The following is a 21262-nucleotide window of genomic DNA, read 5'->3' on the forward strand; positions in this document are numbered from 1 at the left end:
TTGCCCTCAGAACAGCCTCAATTCGTCGGGGCATGGACTCTACATGGTGTCGAAAGTATTCCACAGGGCTGTTGGCCCATGTTGACACCAATGCTTCCCAAAGTTGTGTTAAGTTGGCTGGATGTCCTTTGGGTGGTGGACCATTCTTGATACACACATGACACTGTTGAGCGTAAAAAACCCAGCAGCATTGCAGTTCCATACCCCGTTCAATGGCACTTCAATCTTTTGTCTTGCCCATTCACCCTCTGAATGGCACACATAAACAATCCATGTCACAATTGTCTCAAGGCTTCTTTAACCTGTCTCCTCCCCTTCATCTACACAGATTGAAGCGGATTTAACAAGTGACATCAATAAGGGATCATAGACTGACCAGGTGAAAGCTATGTCATGGAAAGACCAGGTGTTCCTAATGTTTTGTACACTCAGTGTATACGCTCACGACAACCATCGCTGCATATCATTACACACACCCTCATGGTCTTCCACTTTGTTAACATATTGTCTGGCTTAATTAACAAGGGAATGGGAAGTGTAGGCTACTGTGCTTACTACCACGGATTCATTTCAACATGTATCAGCAATGCCAGGCTGGAATCCCATCTCAAATCATCCCATCTCATATGGGAATGCAATGGGCTGAAGGAACACAGATGGATTTCTTTGGCAACGACCAATTAGTCAAACTGCCTTATAGATATACAGAATATCAGTCATATAGTGGACTACTGCATCATGGGAAATATGCTATTCATAGCTCACACACCCCCAGCTCATATTACAAATAGTGTACCAGTGTAATTCCGAGAGAGAGAGGTGAAAAGGAAAATAAGATAATACGATTTCCTGTCCTCCTCCTATGAACAATGTTCTCAGTGATCTGTTGAGAATTTCAATTCAGTTTCAGGTAGCTACTCTATAAATCAGAATCCGTTTCAAAAGAAAAGAAGACAGCAGCAATGCCACCAAGCCAGCACCAGATATGCCACTCTGTGATCTGGGGCACCGCCCAGCTGTTAGGATAATGGGAGCAGGATTAAGATTTCATCCTTCAGTCTGACATGTTCACACAAACAGCTCACTCCTTAAAACTCACCCCTGTCTTCAAGCCACCACTGCTGTTCCAGGTAATACTTTGATTATTTTTTTTTTCAAATGTGGCTCAGCTTTGATATGGAGAAATAGAGGGCGGGGCGAGAGGGCTGCCCCACCCACTGTGCCGTCCATATCCTGCTGGGTGACAATGCCTTCCATTCAAGCACTCACTCTGGTTCACCTCATGCTATCCAACTCTGTCAGACATGGAATCATTGTTATTTGAATAAACTGGGGTCATACTACCTAATGTTACATGTCAACATCATAGAGATACTTATGCAGCTCATTACTGGGGTTTGAGTTTCACTGGCTTATTTGTTTTAGCATCAACATCCATTGCTTATTGTTCATACCATCAGCACATTATGGAGTGAACAATGTTAGTTAAGACTTTACCAGGCCAGTAGGTTGGGGACATACAGGGGATGTGGGGTACTCACCTCTGTCCACTGTCCCTGGTTCTGCACCATGAGTATGACACATGGGTCAGACTTGTTCAGTGTGTCTCGGTCCAGCAGAGCCTTGCAGGCGACGCGTAGCTCCACTTTGGAGACGCAGGCGACAGGGCCACCGAGGGCGCCCCCTGGGGAGGTAGCTTCCTGGATGTCATTCATCCTGGCTCAGGATCCGAGGAGCCAACCAGTAAGGAGCAAGAGATGGTAGGTGCTGCCGAGAGCTCAGAGTGATGGGAACTACTGGGGATGGCTTAGTGATTCAAGCCGGGCGAGGCATAGATACATAGAAGAGAAGAATGGATCCTTGGACTTGGTAGTGAATGTTACAAAAGGGCTAAGAGTTCTCTCAGAGGTCTGTATTTGAGATGAAGACAGGTGTCATTTAATTTCTGCAGAGATAACAGACAGGGTGGGCCGAGCTGGATGGAGGCTGGGGAGTCTTGATTAGATGACCAGAAAGCTGTGGAGAGTCACTTGCGATTCAGGATCAGCCAAAGTGTGTTTTCATGTGTTCTTCATGAAAAAGTTGTCCATGAGCATCACAACTGGGTTAAAAAAGAGTATGCTCCCGATCATCCTTCAAAGTCCACACAGGTACTGTATCTATGTAAAGAAAACACTAATTAAAGGTCCACTGCAGCCATTTTTATCTCAATATCAAATCATTTCTGGGTAACAATTAAGTACATTACTGTGATTGTTTTCAATTAAAATGGTCAAAAATAAACAAAAATAGCTTCTTAGCAAAGAGCAATTTCTCAAGCAAGACTTTTGCTAGGACTGTCTGGGAGTGGTCTGAATAGGGAAAACTGAAAACTGAAAACTAGATGTTATTGGCAAAGAGGTTTGGAACTGCCTTTCTTATTGGGCTAATTTACCACCTGGTGATGTCACCAGGCAGGCCAAAACTCAATCCCACCAAAACAGGTTGACATTTCAGGCAGTCTTTTCAAACAGCTCTTGTACTAAAATGGCATAATCATTTTCACAATTTCACAGTATTATTCCAACCTCATATTGTGAATATATATATAAAACACAGGAAAATCACGTTTTTGACTGCACTGGGCCTTTAAGTATCTGTAAAATAGCATATATCCACAAACAAAATGCTATTGAACCTTAACATCATCCTAATCTTAAAGGAGCAAATTACTGGTACCCAAATAAATATTAGCAGAATCCAAGTTCAGACTGGAAGACGTTTGCATATGAGGTAGGCTATGAAGGTGATTGAATGATAACAGGTGAATTGCTACTCAGTAAAAAAATATAATATTGACAAAGTCTGCCCAGGCGCATGAATCCACATTGCCCTATTTCAGCACCACGGCCAATGGACAGCGACCTTCAGTCACTCGGCTGCTGCTCTCCAGTAGGGTTGAGGCTCGGTTAAAGCAATTATGTTACATTAGATCAGGCGCCCTTTGCAGCAATCATAAGTGTTTGATGAGGTAGTTAGAAACAATAAGAACAAACGTTTACGGCTCCATATGACTCATAAAATAAATTACAATTTGAGATTATTGGCTTCTATAAAATAACCAATAACCCCCTGAGAGTTGTAATTAGCTCGAAACAATCTGCTCAAGCACTTGTAACGTTTAGTTGGTTCCATGTTCTTATAATTATTTTTGTATCTATTGCATTGACATATAATATGATGGTGGAACATAAATGCAAATAATAAGCGTGCTGATCTATAAATGTTACAGATAAAAAGAAAATATGGAGAGGAGATTCTCATATCCTATTATTGATCAGCAATATGTCTACAACCTGTTGTCTGACAAAATAACCAACAACTGCATGGGCACACACCCCTCCCTGGTCATGTTAAACCAGGGGTAGCACGTGCATTTTATATATACTGTATCCAACTAGTATATATTTGCGTTATATCTGGTAGACAGTCAGTTATAGACAGATAAGCTTGATAAATGACTACTCAAGACTTGTAAAATTGTAATTGTCATGACTTCTATCCAACTAAGCAACTCATAAAGATTTTGTTCTCAACTTTGGTCTCAACCTAAATAATTTCCTACGATAACCATAGTATGATTTGTTGAGGGTGACAGAGAGAAGCGCGATTGCCTTATACATTCAATTATCAGCACAAAATGTTTTTAACTGATCTACATTACTGGCTAAACTGGTCGTTTATCAATGCAACTCCATTGCCTCTGAATGAATCCAAGCATTTCACAATGAATCATATAAGAATAAAGAAATGAACGTATACTATTCCAAAAATGCTCTGCAATAACATTATTTTGTTCGATTACCTCAATCATTCAGATACTTGCATCATATGCTTCAAAACAATCCACCCAAACTCTTGCTGCTTGTTCCTACCTGTCGTGGTCCCCTGGACTTACACTTGTTGTTACCTTTCATTCAACGCACTGCTTGATTTTCCGAAACTCAGGAACAGTGGAGGGAATGGGGAAGAAGCAAGAGGTGTGTGATAGCAGAGCGAGGGGGTGGATCTGCCTAACCACACCGATAAAGCTCGCAATGTCACCAGAATCCGCTGGAGGGAGACGTAGAGGTGCGGCAGCAGTTCACAATAGTGATACATGAACACATTTTCTTGGCGCCTGTTCCACACTAATCATCTCACCTTTCTGCTCGTTTTCACGTGAGCTTTAGCTAAAGTTGACCACCAGAGCATTTATGCATTTGTTGATTAGCCTTTTGATTTAATCTGCTATAGATCAAATAAAACACAGTCACAGTGACCAACATACAATTAAAAGCATACAGATTACACATATACAAACACAAATGTTTTCCTCATCACTAATGGCCTACATATTATACTGTCCACATGCAATGTGAGTCTTTTCCCCAAAAAAATTCCAATGGCTTGCATTTGTATTGCTAGCTTGTCTCTGCATATCAAACACTGCAAGATAGTACCTTGTTGCCAGATAATATCTGCTCAGCTCAAAGGCAAAATAAGTGTCTGCAATCCACCAAAAAATATTCACTCAATTACATCAAGTAAGAGATACATAGTCTCTCCCTCCAGTAATAGGCCTATTAATATGACACAATGTAACTATATTACTCCCAGTGGCTAGATATTACTTTTAGTATCAATGAAAGGACTGCTGTCTTTCACGGAGCTACAACCCCAGGAAACACAGGAGGAGACACTTCACAGCCAGGCAACAGAGATTGAATTAGACAGATCCTCAGGTGATGGCACAACAAGTTCTGTGTGTGAGCGCCCTGATGTGACTGGCCAGACAGCTAAGGATCCTAAGTGACACTGAGCTCAAATTGAGAAACAATGGAGATGAATCGCAGTCAGTGCTACTCTTGTAAATGACAGGCAACGTCTCATACTCTCTCTCACCCTTCCTCTACCTCTCCCCCTTCTCTCGCTCTCTCTCTCTCTCTCACACCCACACACCACATCAGGTTTTAGACTATTTAATACTAATAAAAGGGCTATAGCTAACGCTATAATGATCTGAATATCAACAAATGTTGGGCAGGTTTTAAAATCATTTGACACCCACACATACTCTCTGTCAGTTCTCTTCAAATGAAGCCTTTTTCAGCCCACCCACAAGGCCTATATATTTTTTGTGAACTCACTAAAACTGGCTAAAGATTATATAACATGATAGCTTATCATCTGACAATTAAGTGTATGCAGAGTTGTACATTTTCCTCTCAAAGCACTTAACTGTAGCAATTAAGTGGTGGGGGTCCCACCTACAGCACATATCCTTTCTGCCTTCCCACTTGGATGACAATAGTCTGGGTGAAAGAATGAAAGTACACTATATGCCTGCTCCCATTGCTTCAGGGCAAAGCCTATTCTGGGATGCAGAGAAAATGTCTGAATTAGCTATTCCTCTCCAAATGTTCTCTAAAGAGGATACATCATCATTGGTTGCAATACAGCCTCTGGGCTCTGTTGTTGATTTCAAGAGAAGCCTTGCTAAATTCACTGAGCCCCTCCTTCAGGGGTGGCCAGTCAAGGAGCACTCCATTGGTACACATTCAGGGTTTTGCTCCTTATAAAAACTAGGCCTCCGTAAAAAGTATTGGCAGCGAACAGGGAGGCTAATCAGCATTGAGCAGAGGGCTACTTATTCAAACAGCACTCAACTAAATGTTTGGCTCTATTTTAATTATTTGCTTTACTGGGCTGTTTATCCCTCATCATGATCACATCAACAAACCCTGCAGCAGGAATCATCCTCCCCTCCAATGCTTTCTGCCTCTTTAAAACAGAGATGGTGCTGTTTCATTGTCCTATGACCCTCTGATGGTGATCAACTGATTTCCTTTATGTTATTATTCTTATAAGTAAATGTGCATGAGCTTACATGAATACCAGAATTAACATGGCAAAGACAGGGGTTTATTGCAGTTGTAGCCTAAAGAATGCGTTTTAACTCTGTTACCCTATCATCTTACATTCTCACCTCCTGCGTCCCAAACTCGATGGGAATTCATTGCGAGTAGGAATCAACAGTGCCCCGGGCCATACACCTGAGCTCCGTTATGCTGTAGCTCTTAACCAAAACCATCTGCTGCCGCTATGCCAACACTAAAGCTTCCCTCTCCGGACTCTTCCTGTGTATTTATGCATATATTTATCAAGAGTCCTCTTGCTATCTAGCTGTTTATACCAATCCAGCTCCCAGCCAGACATTATACTGTTGTGTAGTTCAAATGTTTTCCCGTAAAAATGGATCGCTTGTTTCCAATGTGGTATCTGAGGAATTTATGACTTTGCTAACGTTTTCAAATGGTATCTTGGAGGATGTTGATTCAGCTTAGGGAAGCATCTGGGGAGCAGTTTTATGGGGGCACCCCATAAAACAGAGGAAGTCTCATGGGATTGGTCTCTAGGGAAACAACCCATAAGCTATATAGTCTAAAATAATAAAATAATTCACAATAAAGGAATATAAAATAGTTGTTACAATGGGGAAAAAGGACATAAAAACTATGAAAGTAATTACTCCTGTTGATGTAGTACAAAATAGTAATCCTTTAGTTAATGGTATTGCTAGGTTATCCGGCAAATGGAACAAACGTTGGCCTGACATTGAACAACCATGGCCAGTGGAAGGGACTCTTAACCCTGACGTCATCAACATAATGAAAGTGCTTCTGTCAATTCATAAGGCAGATCAAAAGAAAGGGAAAAAAAGGGAACAACATAAAGAAAAGAGACAAAGAGAGCTGGGTGTTCTTAAGCTGTTTGAAAATGAAGGACAAAAACTGATGAAAGATACCAACGATAAAAGAAACAAAGATATAGAGAAAATTGTAAAAGCAGTGAAGGTGACAGAAAAACTAATGACAGAAGTCAGTACACCTTTCTCACATTCGGATTCAGCAAAAATACCCCCACCTTATGAGACGTCTATCCTCAGCTTCCAGTGATCATTCAGGAGGGTGATTATTGCATCAGAGATGAAGATGAACGAATAATAGAGAGAGGACAAGCAGAAACGACCATAAAAATTAATCCAAACTCCAAAAGTAAGAAAAAAAAGATGTCTGGAAACTAAGGGTGGAGTGAGGTTCAGGAGGATGGAACTTGAAGATGATGATGATGATGATGATCAGAGTGATTCAGAAGAGATCATGGGTGGATATGACCCTGTGATCAGACGGAGGTTGGCCAGAGCGGAAAGAAGGGGTGATGGATGTTTGAAGAAGAAGAACACAAGATATTCCAGTTCTGATGAAAGCGAAGATGAAGACAGCGATAAAGATTTGGAGATTAAAGGTGCTTCATATTCAAGAGGATTTTATCCTACAATGACTAGCACAGAAGAAATAGAAAGAGATATAGACCGATGCGTATCATGCCTGGATAAAGCGAATAATTTAGAAGAAGTAAGAGAACTGGAACAACAACTCAAGAAGCTGAAGATACAGAAGAAAAAACTGCTGAGAAAAGGACCCCAAGAATTGGAGAAAAAGTATACATTGAGGCCAAGGAAAGAGGGCACCAGTAAGAAGATGATGCCAGTGATCATTCGAGGACAAAACCTAGAACATAAGCCTTTGCAAAATACTGATATGTCAGATATACTTGAGAAGCTGCCTACTCTTCAAGATGGAGCCTATCCTTGGATTTCAAAATTGGAAGAAATTACGGTGGGAACACAGTCAGCCATAGGAGACATTAAGAGACTTTTGGCTAATCTCCTTGGGATTCCAGATATGGAAGAAATATTTCAGAGAGCTGGACTCAATAGATATGTGGGGACTGCAGTGAATGATCCTGAATTGTTGGCTGCAAGTAGGAATCGGCTGTGGAGAGCACTGAAAGATACGTTTCCAACAAATGTGCATCCTGACAACATTCTGATTGATCCACTGGGACAACAAGAAAATCCGAGAGCCTATGTGTCAAGAGTCCATCAAGTGTGGAGAAATATTACCTGAAATGATCCAGATGTGAGTCAAATTGAGCATTCAATTTTGAGAGCTAAACTGCAGATGGGACTGCCCTCACCAGTAAGGAGTAAACTGGCAGAGGTGGTTGGACTTGGAAGCATGACAAAAGGCGTCTATACAGATCGTATAGCCCATCAAGTGGATCTGTACAGGAAAAAGGAACACAACCAGAAAGAACAGGACCAAGAAACTCTCAGAAAAATCTATCAAATACAACTGGTGGAGAATAAGAAGGAAAAGAAACAAGCTTTGGTTATGCAGAATCAGTGTGCACCAAATCAACAATCAGTGCCACAGCTTCAACCGGACCAGTTCCAACCGCAATTGTACCAGCCACCAATAGCGGTACCAGTTGTTTCATATCCACAGCCAGTTTCTGGACAGACACAGAATTGGAGAGGAAGAGGACGAGAAGGCTTAGAAAGAGGAAGAGGAGGAAGATTTAAGCCATACTTCCAGCAATCTCCAGAAGTGTGTTATAGTTGTGGACAGGTTGGTCACTTTGCTGTGAGTGCAATGGGCCAGGAGGAAACATCAGAGGGAATTTCAGAGGAAGATACAGGGGTCAGTCAAGATCATCTGGAGGACAGGTGAACCCCTATAGGGGCCCGGAGCAAGGATTCTAGGGGTGCCCAGAAGATCCGAAAGGGGGGTGTCAGCTGGTAGCATCAGGACCGGAAAAAGATCCAACAATTGAGGTAAAAATAAACAACGGACCATTGGAAGTGATGATGGATAGCGGAGCTGCTTTTTATCTGCGTTCGGCCTGAAGAGGTTACACATCTCACTATGTCAAATCAACTAATTAGGACAGGGATTCGAGGGAGTAAAACAGCTGATTCCTCTTACGGAACCAATTGAGCTCTGCTATAAAAATCAAAAAATTATAATACCCATACTGGTATCAGAACATACACCTATTGCATTGTTGGGAAGAGATGCATTGTGTAAGTTGAACTGTACAATAAGATGTACACCAGACGGCTGTCTGGTAGAAGTGCCAAAGGAGAAGGTTTACCAATTGTTGATGATGACAGAAATGGCTTTGTCTTTAGTATTTTGGATTGGAAATCTCAGTGAAGATTCTTTAAAGAAGGCTAAGATTAGGAGAAAGATCATAAAGGAGTAGGGTTTTTGGGAACCATATTGGCTTGAAAAGATTGATTATATCATAGGAAGGTGGACAATCTGTCTGAAAAATAATGTTTACAGGGGGTGACTGGTATTCTTGGTTACATTCCTACACCAAGAGGTGAATAAGATGTCAAACTAAGCTAAAAGATGCTCAGTCATTTGCCAAGTCTGTGTGTAAAGAAGTCATAAGCAGGTGGGGACTTCCCGATCACATATCCTAAAATTAGTGGGAAAGGAATTTGTGGATAAATCAGTGAAATGGTTTTTGAAAAGTTAGGAGAAAAGTCAGATTAAAAAGTTAAGAAAACTAGGGTTGAAGGAACTCTAGGACAGTCAGCTAAGCTTCAATGTAAGTGCACGAGAGAGAACAGTGGTGAAGGGAAATTTAGAGTTCAGTGGGAAGATAGATATGGCAGGAGTTTAGATCTGTTAGGAGCAGTTGCATTGAGAAAGTATGAGTTGCTGAATGATAAGAGAAGAATGAAGATTGAGGGTGATTGCAGTATCTATATTTACAATTCCCAGCAGGAAGATCAAGGTGATTATAAATGTTTTTTTTATAATCAACAGTTTGAAAGTGGGGGATTAGAGTTGGGACTGAGAGTTGATGTAGTGACACTAGTGGTGATAGATGGAAATGCAAGTAAAGAGTTCAAAGCTTTAGGGAGAATGGATGAATCAACAACAATGACATCAACACTTCAGCCTATTATAACAACAGTGAGAAGCAGTTCAACTCTTTCAACATTGACAGTTATTAAAGCTATAAATGTATCACATTTGATTACAAGGGAGCCAATCGCTCCAGCACCAATTTTAGAGGAAAAGACTGTCATTAGGGTTAGGATTGGTGGTACAGCTCATCTTCCTTGTAGATGTGAGAGATGGAGTGGGGGTGGTGATGTTCCTCCCACATGGAGAGATAATTATGGAGAAGAAGTGTTGTTATCAGGACCAGAAGTAGAAGCTGTGCCCCCTAGTCAAAGGAAGTATATTCTGTACAACGATATGAAGTGGAAGAGGGTTATGAGTGATTGCTCACTTATTTTGCGTAATGTTACATGGAAAGATCAGGGAGAATATATGTGTACTTATTTAGTGCAAGCATTAAAGTTTGTTCCGGCTAAGAATGATTGGTTAAAAGGCTATGTAACTCGTAAGGTGACGCTTATGATGGAAGATTTGAAGTCTGTTGAAGCTTCCACAGTCACCAAAGGAGTTCAGGAGAAGTATATTACAGTAGCTACTCCAACAGTAAATAATACACAGAGGATATCTGTAACTTTCCCACTGGAAATAGTTAAGAGTGTTAATACATCAACTAAAGCAACTATTTTAATAGCAACTTTGAAAGAGATTAATGGTACGACGGCAATAACAAATTTAGGAAATATGACACAGACACCAACAACAACTTTTCTGAAACTAAAGGATGTAGCAAGAGTGACTCAGGAGTTTATGATACGGATGGAGAGTGCTGTTAATGGTAGTAAGGATAGTGTTGAGATAGGAGAGCAGATGGTAGTAGAGAATGATGTAGATTCATCTGAAATAGTGCAGGATACTATCATGGAGGTACAGGATGAGTTCTTTGATTTTAATGGAAGACAAGAAGATATATCTGATCAATACCGCTCGTTAGGGAAGAGAGGAATTTCATAGTCTGGAAGCCTACCATTGGAGGATAAGTCTAGGAGAGAAGTGGGGACTGGGACTTTTTCCATGGTATGGTGTAACATTTTTGGCAGATCACATTGATAATATTACCTATACTTTGCAAGGTTTTGCAAATGAAACGATAAGAGGGTTTAACCTTCTGTCGAATACTCAAAGAAGTCACAGACTGACGCTGTTGAAACATGACATGGCTCTTGACTATATTTTAGCAAAACAAGGTGGCTTATGTTTGGCTATGAATTTGACGGGGATGATTGTTATACTTTGATCCCAGATAGTTCCGATAATATCACTAGTGTTATAGATGCATTGAAGAATATAAGGGATGCGTTTGGTAGATCTGAAGGAGCTGGATGGTCAGCGAAGGCTTGGTTGCAAGATCAGTTAGGCCCAGTGGGAGCAGTGATGGTTCAGATTTTAGTAGCAGCTCTGATAGCGCTGTGTGTGATGTTTTGCTTTCGTACTTTGTTATTGACTTTTGCGAAGGCTATGATATTGAGATGGGTTGGAGTTGTGATGCCTGGGGACAACACTCAGATGCCGTTGTTAACTGTTACTGATCTAGATGAAGATGAACAAGTGGGACTGGATGGAGTATTGATGGATAGATATCCATTTTGAATATCCAATTTATTTTTCAAATGTTTTAAATATTAGTGTGATTTTAGTATTTTGTTATGAATCAAAGGGGGGAAATGGTATGTGATTCATTTTATATATCATTTTTATATTTTTAGTTGATATTGATGTTTTAATTTGAATGTGTTGTTTTGCAAAAGATACTGTTTGGTTTTTTCTTTTCTGCCAGAAGCATATGGGGGAATGTGTAGAGGGGATTCAAATACTCAAACATGGACAATATGAGAGGACAATATGAATGGACTGGAGGAAGTGGAACAAGGAAGGTGTGGAAATGTTCCGATTCCATCATCAACGATGCATTGGAAGTCGACACTGCTGAGGAGATGAAGTGTAGTAGACTACATTCCAGTGTCTGCAATGATATATAGACATATTTGCATGTGTAATACATAATTTGTGTCATATTCTTTCTGCATTAATTTTTGTAGAATGATATTTGCTGTTATTGGGTACATGTGGGGATCTCGGATGTTTTTGTTTATTTCGTGGATGCTTAGGGATATTGGGTCTAGGCAGGGATAGAGAGAATCCACAGGACGGTCCGATGGGTTGACCAGCCTGAATGTGGACATTTTTGATTGTATTTTGTTTGCTGAGGCTTTCATGTGTATTCAAATTGCATCATAGTTTCAAATGCATTGATAAAGATTTATGAATTGATCTGGTACTTAGGTGGTTGCCTGGGGCAGAGGGGCCGTGAGAGAATTTTACTGTCTTGATTGATTGATGGATATTTGGAAAGAAGGCTGCCAGACAGGTTTTTCGCTCTCACACTCCATAAAGATTTGTTCATATTTCATAGAAATGTATTTACACTCCATAGAAAAATGTGTTTTTGGTTTATTGTTAAAGATACTCAATAAGATAAATTGTTATTTGTCATAATCCTATTCTTTTTGTTTTCGAGACTTAATTTGTCTCGAAGGGGGGAATATGTGGTATCTGAGGAATTTATGACTTTGCTAACGTTTTCAAATGGTATCTTGGAGGATGTTGATTCAGCTTAGGGAAGCATCTGGGGAGCAGTTTTATGGGGGCACCCCATAAAACAGAGGAAGTCTCATGGGATTGGTCTCTAGGGAAAACCACCCATATCATGGTAAAGATTATAAATACTTGGTTGAGACAAAGGTCAGAACAAACATATTATTTTGGGTCGCTGTTCTCCAGATGCCTGCAGACGTCTGTAAACTTATGCTGAAATCTTGTGATATAAATAAACCTTTATAATCAAAGTACAGTGTAAGCGGACTCCTTGGTCTCACAGCAAAGATTAGCATTATTCTTTATAAACAACACCAACATAACAGAAAACTATTTTGATAACGAGAGCTACATACCAACCAACTTTAACGATTCCTGCCATTCAGGTAACAAAAAGAATGGAAAACAAAATGAAAATTGAATTTGTGCAGGCACTGGTGAGGAGTTTGTGTAACTTCATATGTAATCATCAACCTAGCAGTTCCCCAGTGTTAAGATATTCTTAGGCACATTGACTTACATGTAGGTTTTTGGGCAAAATCCCAACACTTCATTGATTCTAGAGGCTCCCATATTGGCTATGGTTGCTATAATTTCCACAACACTATCTTTTTGGTGTGCTTTTGTTTTAACATGATCTAGTTGATCTCAATATAGCCTATCCTCTTCTTACCTCATCACTTTTCATTGAGTGACCTAATATGAAAGCTGTCAGTCACCAACCATTCAATCAATTCCTGTTGGATCCTAAAGCTATGATACAGGCCTAGGGGAGAACATTCAAGAAATAAACACTAGTAAATACAGTCTTTCCCAAAAAAGTAAGTCAAAGCTACATGAACAGATTGTATCATCATCTTACAGTTTAAACACTCAAAAGGTCAAAACATGAATATACAACCAGCAGCACAATCTGAAGTAAATAATTAGAACAGAAGACATTAAAGAAGCACACCTGGTAGAGACAGAATCTTGTGCGGTTCTCACCTGATCTTTTATTCTGCTCAGGTCAGAGGTTGTCATGGCTGACATAGAGTATGCAGGAGCAGAGGAAATGTGATGTTTGCATACTACTCCCACTGCCCTCCCCACCTCTACTTATGATCAAGAGACATGACATCATACAAAGCCTGCATACACTCAATTTGATATGCATTCATTTTTAAGGTATAGCCCACACACACACACTTCAAGGCTGCCTTCCTTTACATAGGCAAAGCTACAGTATATTGGTTATGTATAATTGATATTACAGCATACATTGCTACAGTTGACATTCAATTAACCTTAAGACATTATGCTGTGGCACAGTGGCAGCCATTCTATCAGAGGGGCATAGGAACAATGCTGTCAGACCTAATCACCAGACGTATTTTTACCTTGAAGAAGTTGTATGACCTGCACTGTCGGTATGTTACCACTGATTCTGCCGTTACCATGGTGATAACCTCATCCCCAGGATATTACTCACAGTGCAGAAGTGTCAGGTGCATGAGAATACCATGATGATGGTAGAATGTTAATGTACAGTGCCTTCGGAAAATATTCAGACCCCTTGACTTTTCCACATTTTGTTACTTTACAGCCTTATTCTAAAATGGATTAAATTGTTTTTCACCGCTCATCAACCTACACAATACCCCATAACGACAAAGCAAAAACTGGTTTAGACATTTTTGCTCATTTATTAGAAAGAAAAAAACGGAAATATCACATTTACATAAGTATTCAGACCCTTTACTCAGTACTTTATTGAAGCACCTTTGGCAGCGATTACAGCCTCGAGTCTTCTTGGGTATGACACTACAAGCTTGACACACCTGTATTTGGGGAGTTTCTCCCATTTTTCTCTGCAGATCCTCTCAATCTCGGTCAGGTTGGATGGGGAGCGTCGCTGCACAGCTATTTTCAGGTCTCTCCAGAGATGTTCGATGGGGTTCTAGTCCAGGCTCTGGCTGGGCCACTCAAGGTCATTCAGAGACTTGTCCCAGAGCCACTCCTGCGTTGTCTTGGCTGTGTGCTTAGGGTCGTTATCCTGTTGGGAGGTGAACCCTCGCCCCAGTCTGAGGTCCTGAGTGCTCTGGAGCAGGTTTTCAACAAGGATCTCTATACTTTGCTCTGTTCCTCTTTCCCTCAATCCTGACTAGTCTCCCAGTCCCTGCCGCTGAAAAATATCCCCACAGCATGATCCTGCCACCACCATGCTTCACCGCAGGGATGGTACCAGGTTTCCTCCAGACGTGACACTTGGCATTCAGGGCAAGGTGTTCAATCTTGGTTTCATCAGACCAGAGAATCTTGTTTGTCATGGTCTGAGAGTCTTTAGGTGCCTTTTGGCAAACTCCAAGAGGGCTGTCATGTGCCTTTTACTGAGGAGTGGCTTCCATCTGGCCACTCTACCATAAAGGCCTGATTGGTGGAGTGCTGCAGAGATGGTTGTCCTTCTGGAAAGTTCTCCCATCTCCACAGAGGAACTCTGGAGCTATGTCAAAGTGACCATCGGGTTCCTGGTCACCTCCCTGACCAAGGCCTTTCTCCCCAGATTGCTCAGTTTGGCCGGGCGGACAGTTCTAGGAAGAGTCTTGGTGGTTCCAAACGTCTTCCATTTAAGAATGGTAGAGACCACTGTGTTCTTGGGGACCTTTTATTTCTGCAGACATTTTTTGGTACCCTTCCTCAGATCTGTGCCTTGACACAATCCTGTCTCGGCGCTCTAGAGACAATTCCTTCGACCTCATGGCTTGGTTTTTGCTCTGACATGCACTGTCAACTGTGGGACCTTATATAGACAGGTGTGTGCCTTTCCAAATCATGTCCAATCAATTGAATTTACCACAGGTGGACTCCAGTCAAGTTGTAGAAACATCTCAAGGATGATCAATGGAAACAGGATGCACCTGAGCTCAATTTTGAGTCTCATAGCAAAGGTTCTGAATACCTATGTAAATAAGGTTTTTCTGTTTTTTATTTATTTTTCAACCTGTTTTCGCTTTGTCATTACGTGGGTATTGTGTGTAGATTGCTGACAAATTATTTTTAATCCATTTTAGAATCATGCTGTAACGTAACAAAATGTGGAAAAAGTCAATGGGTCTGAATACTTTCCGATGTCGATTAAGACACATTTCAGTTGAATGCACTCAGTTATACAACTGACTAGGTGTCCCCCTTTCCCCTTTAAAGTGTTGATCCCATGTTTCATGAGCTGAAATAAAAGACCCCAGAAATGTTCCATACGCACAAAGAGGTGTGGCATATCAACAAGCTGTTTAAACAGATCATCATTACACAGGTGCACCTTGTGCTGGGGACAATAAAAGGCCACTCTAAAATGTGCAGTTTTGTCACACAACACAATGCCACAGATGTCTCAAGTTTTGAGGGAGCGTGCAATTGTCATGCTGACAGCAGGAATGTCCACCAGATCTGTTGCCAGAGAATAGAATGTTCATTTCTCTACCATAAGCCGCCTCCAACATCATTTTAGAGAATTTGGCAGTACGTCCAACTGGCCTCACAACCACAGACCACTTGTAACCACGTCAGCCCAGGACCTCTGTTACGGAGTCTAGTTGATAGGTAATCGACTAGTTGGACTGTTCCCCAGACTCCACGCGTAGGGATTTGTACAAGGCTTAACAAGGCTATTGAACTGAACATTGGTGTCTGTCTTTATTCCTTAATCCAACATATCATACAGAAACATGGTATCAGAAGTGGCTCGGAAAACACACGTTTGTTATTTGTGTAGCTAAGTACAGTATAGGCGCAGTTACGTTCCATATGCGAACACAAGCCGTTTCCTACTCACAACACTGATCAACTCGTGTTAGCTGGCTAGCTAGCATCACTACCTACCTCCATGACTGAAGACAAAGAAATCTCCTATTCCATTGCTATGGCAGCGAACATTCCGCCACCAAATCACATGGTTCTCACAGGGGACTGGAATACTAATTGGGACAACTTCAGGGATGAATTCGAGGACTATGCGCTGGCGACCGGTCTACATGAGAAACCCAACGAGGTACAAGCGGCAACTCTGAGGAGTTTAATGGGCAGCGAATGCAGGCATATCTACCGGCACAATCTCACCCTCACGGCACGACAACAGTGTGATGCAAAGGCTATATTGGATGCATTGGGGAATTACTTCAAACCCGCCAGAAACGTAATTTACGAGCGGTTCGTTTTCGGAAGCTGCAAACAGGAAGAGGGTGAGTCAGTACACAACTTTGTAACCCGTTTGAGAGAGAAATCCGCCACTTGTGAATACGGGGGATTGAAAGATGAACTGATTCGTGACAAAATAGTACTGGGAATTGCAAATGAGAATACGCGCCGGCGTCTACTGAGAGAGAGAGGCTTAACATTAGTAACTGCCATCGAAATGTGCCGCACTGCTGAAGTCACTGACATGAGAATGAGAGCAATGGAAACGGAAACCCCACGCTCCGACGTTGATACTGTTCACGCTGTTGCTAGGCAGACATTCAGACAAAACCAATCGAGGCAGAGTAATTCACCACGAACGGTGAACACAGAGAGCCCCGTAGCATGTAAATACTGTGGGAATACACACACACGTGGCAAAGAGCACTGCCCGGCCTATGGAAAACCATGCAGAGCTTGTGGAACTAATAATCACTTTGCAAAAGTGTGTCTCAAAAGCAAAAGAAGGGTGAGTGAGGGCAAGATTCACTGTGTTGATGATGTTACTCAATGTTCAGAGCTGAACAGTGAAAGTGACATTTACATGCATGAATCCATTGGGGCTGTACACTCAAGAGGGAAGAAATGGTTTGTGACACTACGATTACACAACAAGCAACAACAATGTCAACTGGATTCGGGCGCTACATGCAACGTAATGAGCTACAAAGACAAAATCAATCTGGCACCTGACACACATCTATTTCCCAGCGATACTAGACTAAAGCTGTACTCAGGAGAACTAATGAGCTCTATGGGCACCTTTGAGACCGAATGTGTTATTCGGGGACGCAAACACAAGCTGGAGTTCGAGATTGTGAAAACCAGTCAAAATCCTCTCCTCTCAGGCTCTACATGCGAACGCCTGGGACTGATGCAGTTCACTGTACCAAATGACCTGCACATTGTGGATCATGTCCAGCATGGACCCCTGTCCAAAGAACAACTACTCAGCAGATATGACGATGTATTCAACATGCCCGTTGAATCAGTGCCTGGGGAGGTACACTTTGAAGTGGATGAGAGCATTACTCCAGTCCAGTGTGCTCCTCGCAATGTGCCCATTGCAATGAAAGTGGCTGTGAAGGCCCAGCTGGACAAGTACGAGGCCGATGGCCACATGACATCTGTGACTGAACCAACTGACTGGATCAGCAATATGGTCATAGTGAAAAAACCAGAGAAGCTGAGGGTCTGCATCGACCCAAAGCATCTGAACCAAGCACTGAAACGATCCCACTACATCATGCCGACACTAGAGGATGTCCTCTATAAGCTTCCCAAGGCCAGGATTTTCACCTTGGTGGATGCCCGAGATGCATTCCTTCAATGCAAGCTGGACGAAGAAAGCAGCTTCATGACTACCTTCTGGACCCCCTGGGGGTCGGAAACGCTGGCTCAAGCTCCCGTTTGGTGTCTCAGTGGCGCCTGAGGTATACCAACGCAAGCAGCACGAGTTACTGGCTGGGCTCAAGGGCATTGAACCCATCGCCGATGATATCCTGATCGTAGGCTGTGGTGAAACAGACGAAGAAGCAGAACGCGACCACGATGTGAAGCTCCTGGCACTGATGGAGCGCTGCCGATCAGTTAAGCTTCGTCTTGGCCTGAAGAAGCTGCAGTTCAAGGTGAAAGACGTCCACTTCCATGGCCACATTCTCTCGGCAAAAGGCCTGAAGCCGGACCCAGACAAGGTCCAAGCGATCCTCGACATGCCAAACCCGTCTGATGCAAAAGGAGTACAGCGTCTCATCGGCTTTGCAAACTATCTTGCAAAGTTCATGCCACACCTATCAGCAGTCTGTGAGCCTCTGCGCCGGTTGCTGGACAAAGACACACCATGGCACTGGCTACCCAAGCACGAGGCCGCAGTGCAGGAGATGAAATCTCTGGCTTCATCCATGCCAGTGTTGCGCTACTACGACGTCACGAAGCCTGTCACAATCCAGAGCGACTCTAGCCAAAGGGGGACTTGGATGCTGCCTTATGCAGGAAGGCCAGCCCGTTGCGTTTGCCTCGAGAGCGCTCACCCCCACCGAACAAAACTATGCACAAATTGAGAAAGAGTGCCTCAGCATCGTCTTCTCCTGCCAGCGATTCCATCACTACTTATATGGTCGAGAGCTGGTCACCGCTGAAACTGACCACAAACCACTCATTGCCATATTCAGTAAACCTCTCCTCAACGCGCCCAAGAGGCTTCAAAGTATGCTCCTGACTCTGCAAAACTACAGCCTGAAGGTCACTTACAAGCCAGGACCTGAGATGTACATCAGCGACACACTGAGCAGGGCAACAGCACAATGTACAGGTAGAGGCACTGCCTATCAGCGGCAGGCCATCTGCTCGCTACAGCAGGAACAACAAGATGTTCAACAGATCAATCAGGCAGACTACTTAAACGTGACAGATCACCGCCTAGCCCAGATCAGGCAACATACTGACAAGGACGAACACCTACAGTCACTGAAGTCCATGGCTCTAGCAGGTTGGCCATATCTGAAAGAGGAGACACCTTTCACAGTGAGAGAATACTGGACCTTTCGAGATGAGATCAGTGTGCAAAATGGCGTCTTGTTCAGAGGTCAGAAGGTCATTATTCCCAAATCACTACGTCCAGAGATGCTTACCCGCATACACTCCAGTCACGTCGGAGGTGACGCATGCTACCGTCAGGCTCGTGAAACATTATACTGGCCAAACATGCAAGCAGAAATTAAAGACTTTGTCAGCAACTGTACCACATGCAACGAGTACGCTCATGAACAGCAAAAGGAAACCATGATGTCACACGAACTGCCCACAAGGGCCTGGCAAATCATCAGCATGGACTTATTCAGCCACAGACAAAAGGACTATCTTCTCCTCGTTGATCATTACTCTGACTTTTGGGAAATTGAACTGCTCCCTGACTTGTCCGCAGAGACGGTCATAAAGCGCTGCAAGGCGCAGTTTGCAAGGCAAGGTCAGCCTGACAAGGTAATCACGGACAATGGCCCACAATTCACTGCACAGTTCAAGCGTTTCGCCTCAGAATGGGAGTTTGACCACGTGACCTCCTCTCCAAGACACCCAAAAGCAAATGGCAAGGCAGAATCAGCTGTCAAGATTGCAAAAAACCTGTTAAGCAGGGCCTTGCGCGACAGCAACGACCCATGGAAAGCGATCTTACAGTGGAGGAACACACCCACCGAAAACATGGACAGCAGCCCAGCACAACGCCTTCTGTCCAGACGTCTGAAGACTACTATCCCCGTAGCCAACAAGCTACTTGAGCCCTGCGTCATGGTTGGCGTCACGGACAAACTGCGTCACAGAAAGCAGCTCGCTAAGTGCTTCTACGACCGGACTGCTCGAGACCTACCAGAGCTGGAGGTGGGTGAAACTATAAGGATGAAACCGCTGCCGGGAGACCACACAGGACTTTGGAGGCTGGGCACATGCCTACAGAGAGTTGCACCACGTTCTTACCTGGTGGATGTTGGTGGCTCCCTCTATCGTCGCAATCGGGTGGATCTGCGCGTAGCAGAGCAGACAAACCAGAACATGCCATACACTCACTTAGATGAGCTGGATCACAGTCCAGGCCTAAGGGTAAGGGGTGCAGAATTGAGACATGAGCCAACTGAAGGTGAAGCTTCTACCCCACCAAACTCTCCAGCTCGTGGCCCTAATCCTACCCCTGTCAGAGCCAATACTTACTCACGGGTGGGTCGGCTGTGCAAGCCACCGGACAGGCTTACTCTGTAAGCAAGAGACTTAACTTGTTGTCTGTTAATTTAAAAAAAAGGAAGATGACAGCTGAAGTAAAAAGAAAATGTCATGCTTTTCAATTGTTATGACTTGACTGTTAAGAACGCAATGTTATGCCGTTATGTTTGCACTTTCTATTGAAAAGGATGATGTTACGGAGTCTAGTTGATAGGTAATCGACTAGTTGGACTGTTCCCCAGACTCCACGCGTAGGGATTTGTACAAGGCTTAACAAGGCTATTGAACTGAACATTGGTGTCTGTCTTTATTCCTTAATCCAACATATCATACAGAAACAACCTCCACATCCGGCTTCTTCACCTGTGGGAAGAAGACCAGCCACCCGATGAAACTGTTGGTTTGCACAACCAATGAATTTCTGCACAAACTGTCAGAATCCGTCTCAGGGAAGCTCATCTGTGTGCTCATTGTCCTCATCAGGTCTTGACCTGACTGCAGTTCAGTGTCGTAGCCAACTTCAGTGGGCAAATGCTCACTTTCGATAGCCACTGGCACGCTGGTGAAGTGTGCTCTTCACGGATGAATCCCGGTTTCAACTGTACCGGGCAGATGGCAAACAGCGTGTATGGTGTCATGCGGGCGAGCGGTTTGCTGATGTCAACATTGTGAACAGAGTGCCCCATGGTGGCGGTAGGGTTATGCTATGGGCAATCATAAGCTATGGACAACGAACACAATTGCATTTTATCAATGGCAATTTCAATGCACAGAGATACCATGACGAGATCCTGAGGCCCATTGTCGAGCCATTCATCCGCCGCTATCACCTCATGTTTCCGCATAACGCACAGCACCAATGCGCAAGGATCAGTACACAATTCCTGGAAGCTGTAAAT

At 43.0% G+C, this 21262-nt stretch overlaps 1 protein-coding gene across 1 annotated transcript in view; it reads right to left on the reverse strand.

The window, feature by feature from the left end:
• LOC121556353 (copine-7) overlaps positions 1-4001 on the reverse strand; it is a 72430-nt gene extending 68429 nt beyond the window's left edge. Inside the window, 2 exon segments of the mRNA XM_045210100.1 lie at positions 1542-2159; positions 3845-4001. Of these exon segments, the coding sequence (XP_045066035.1) occupies positions 1542-1715 (174 nt within the window). The 5' untranslated portion in view covers positions 1716-2159; positions 3845-4001.
• Between the last annotated feature and the right edge of the window lie 17261 nt (positions 4002-21262).

The sequence above is a fragment of the Coregonus clupeaformis genome, chromosome 33, assembly GCF_020615455.1.
Source record: "Coregonus clupeaformis isolate EN_2021a chromosome 33, ASM2061545v1, whole genome shotgun sequence".
NCBI classification, from domain to species: domain Eukaryota; kingdom Metazoa; phylum Chordata; class Actinopteri; order Salmoniformes; family Salmonidae; genus Coregonus; species Coregonus clupeaformis.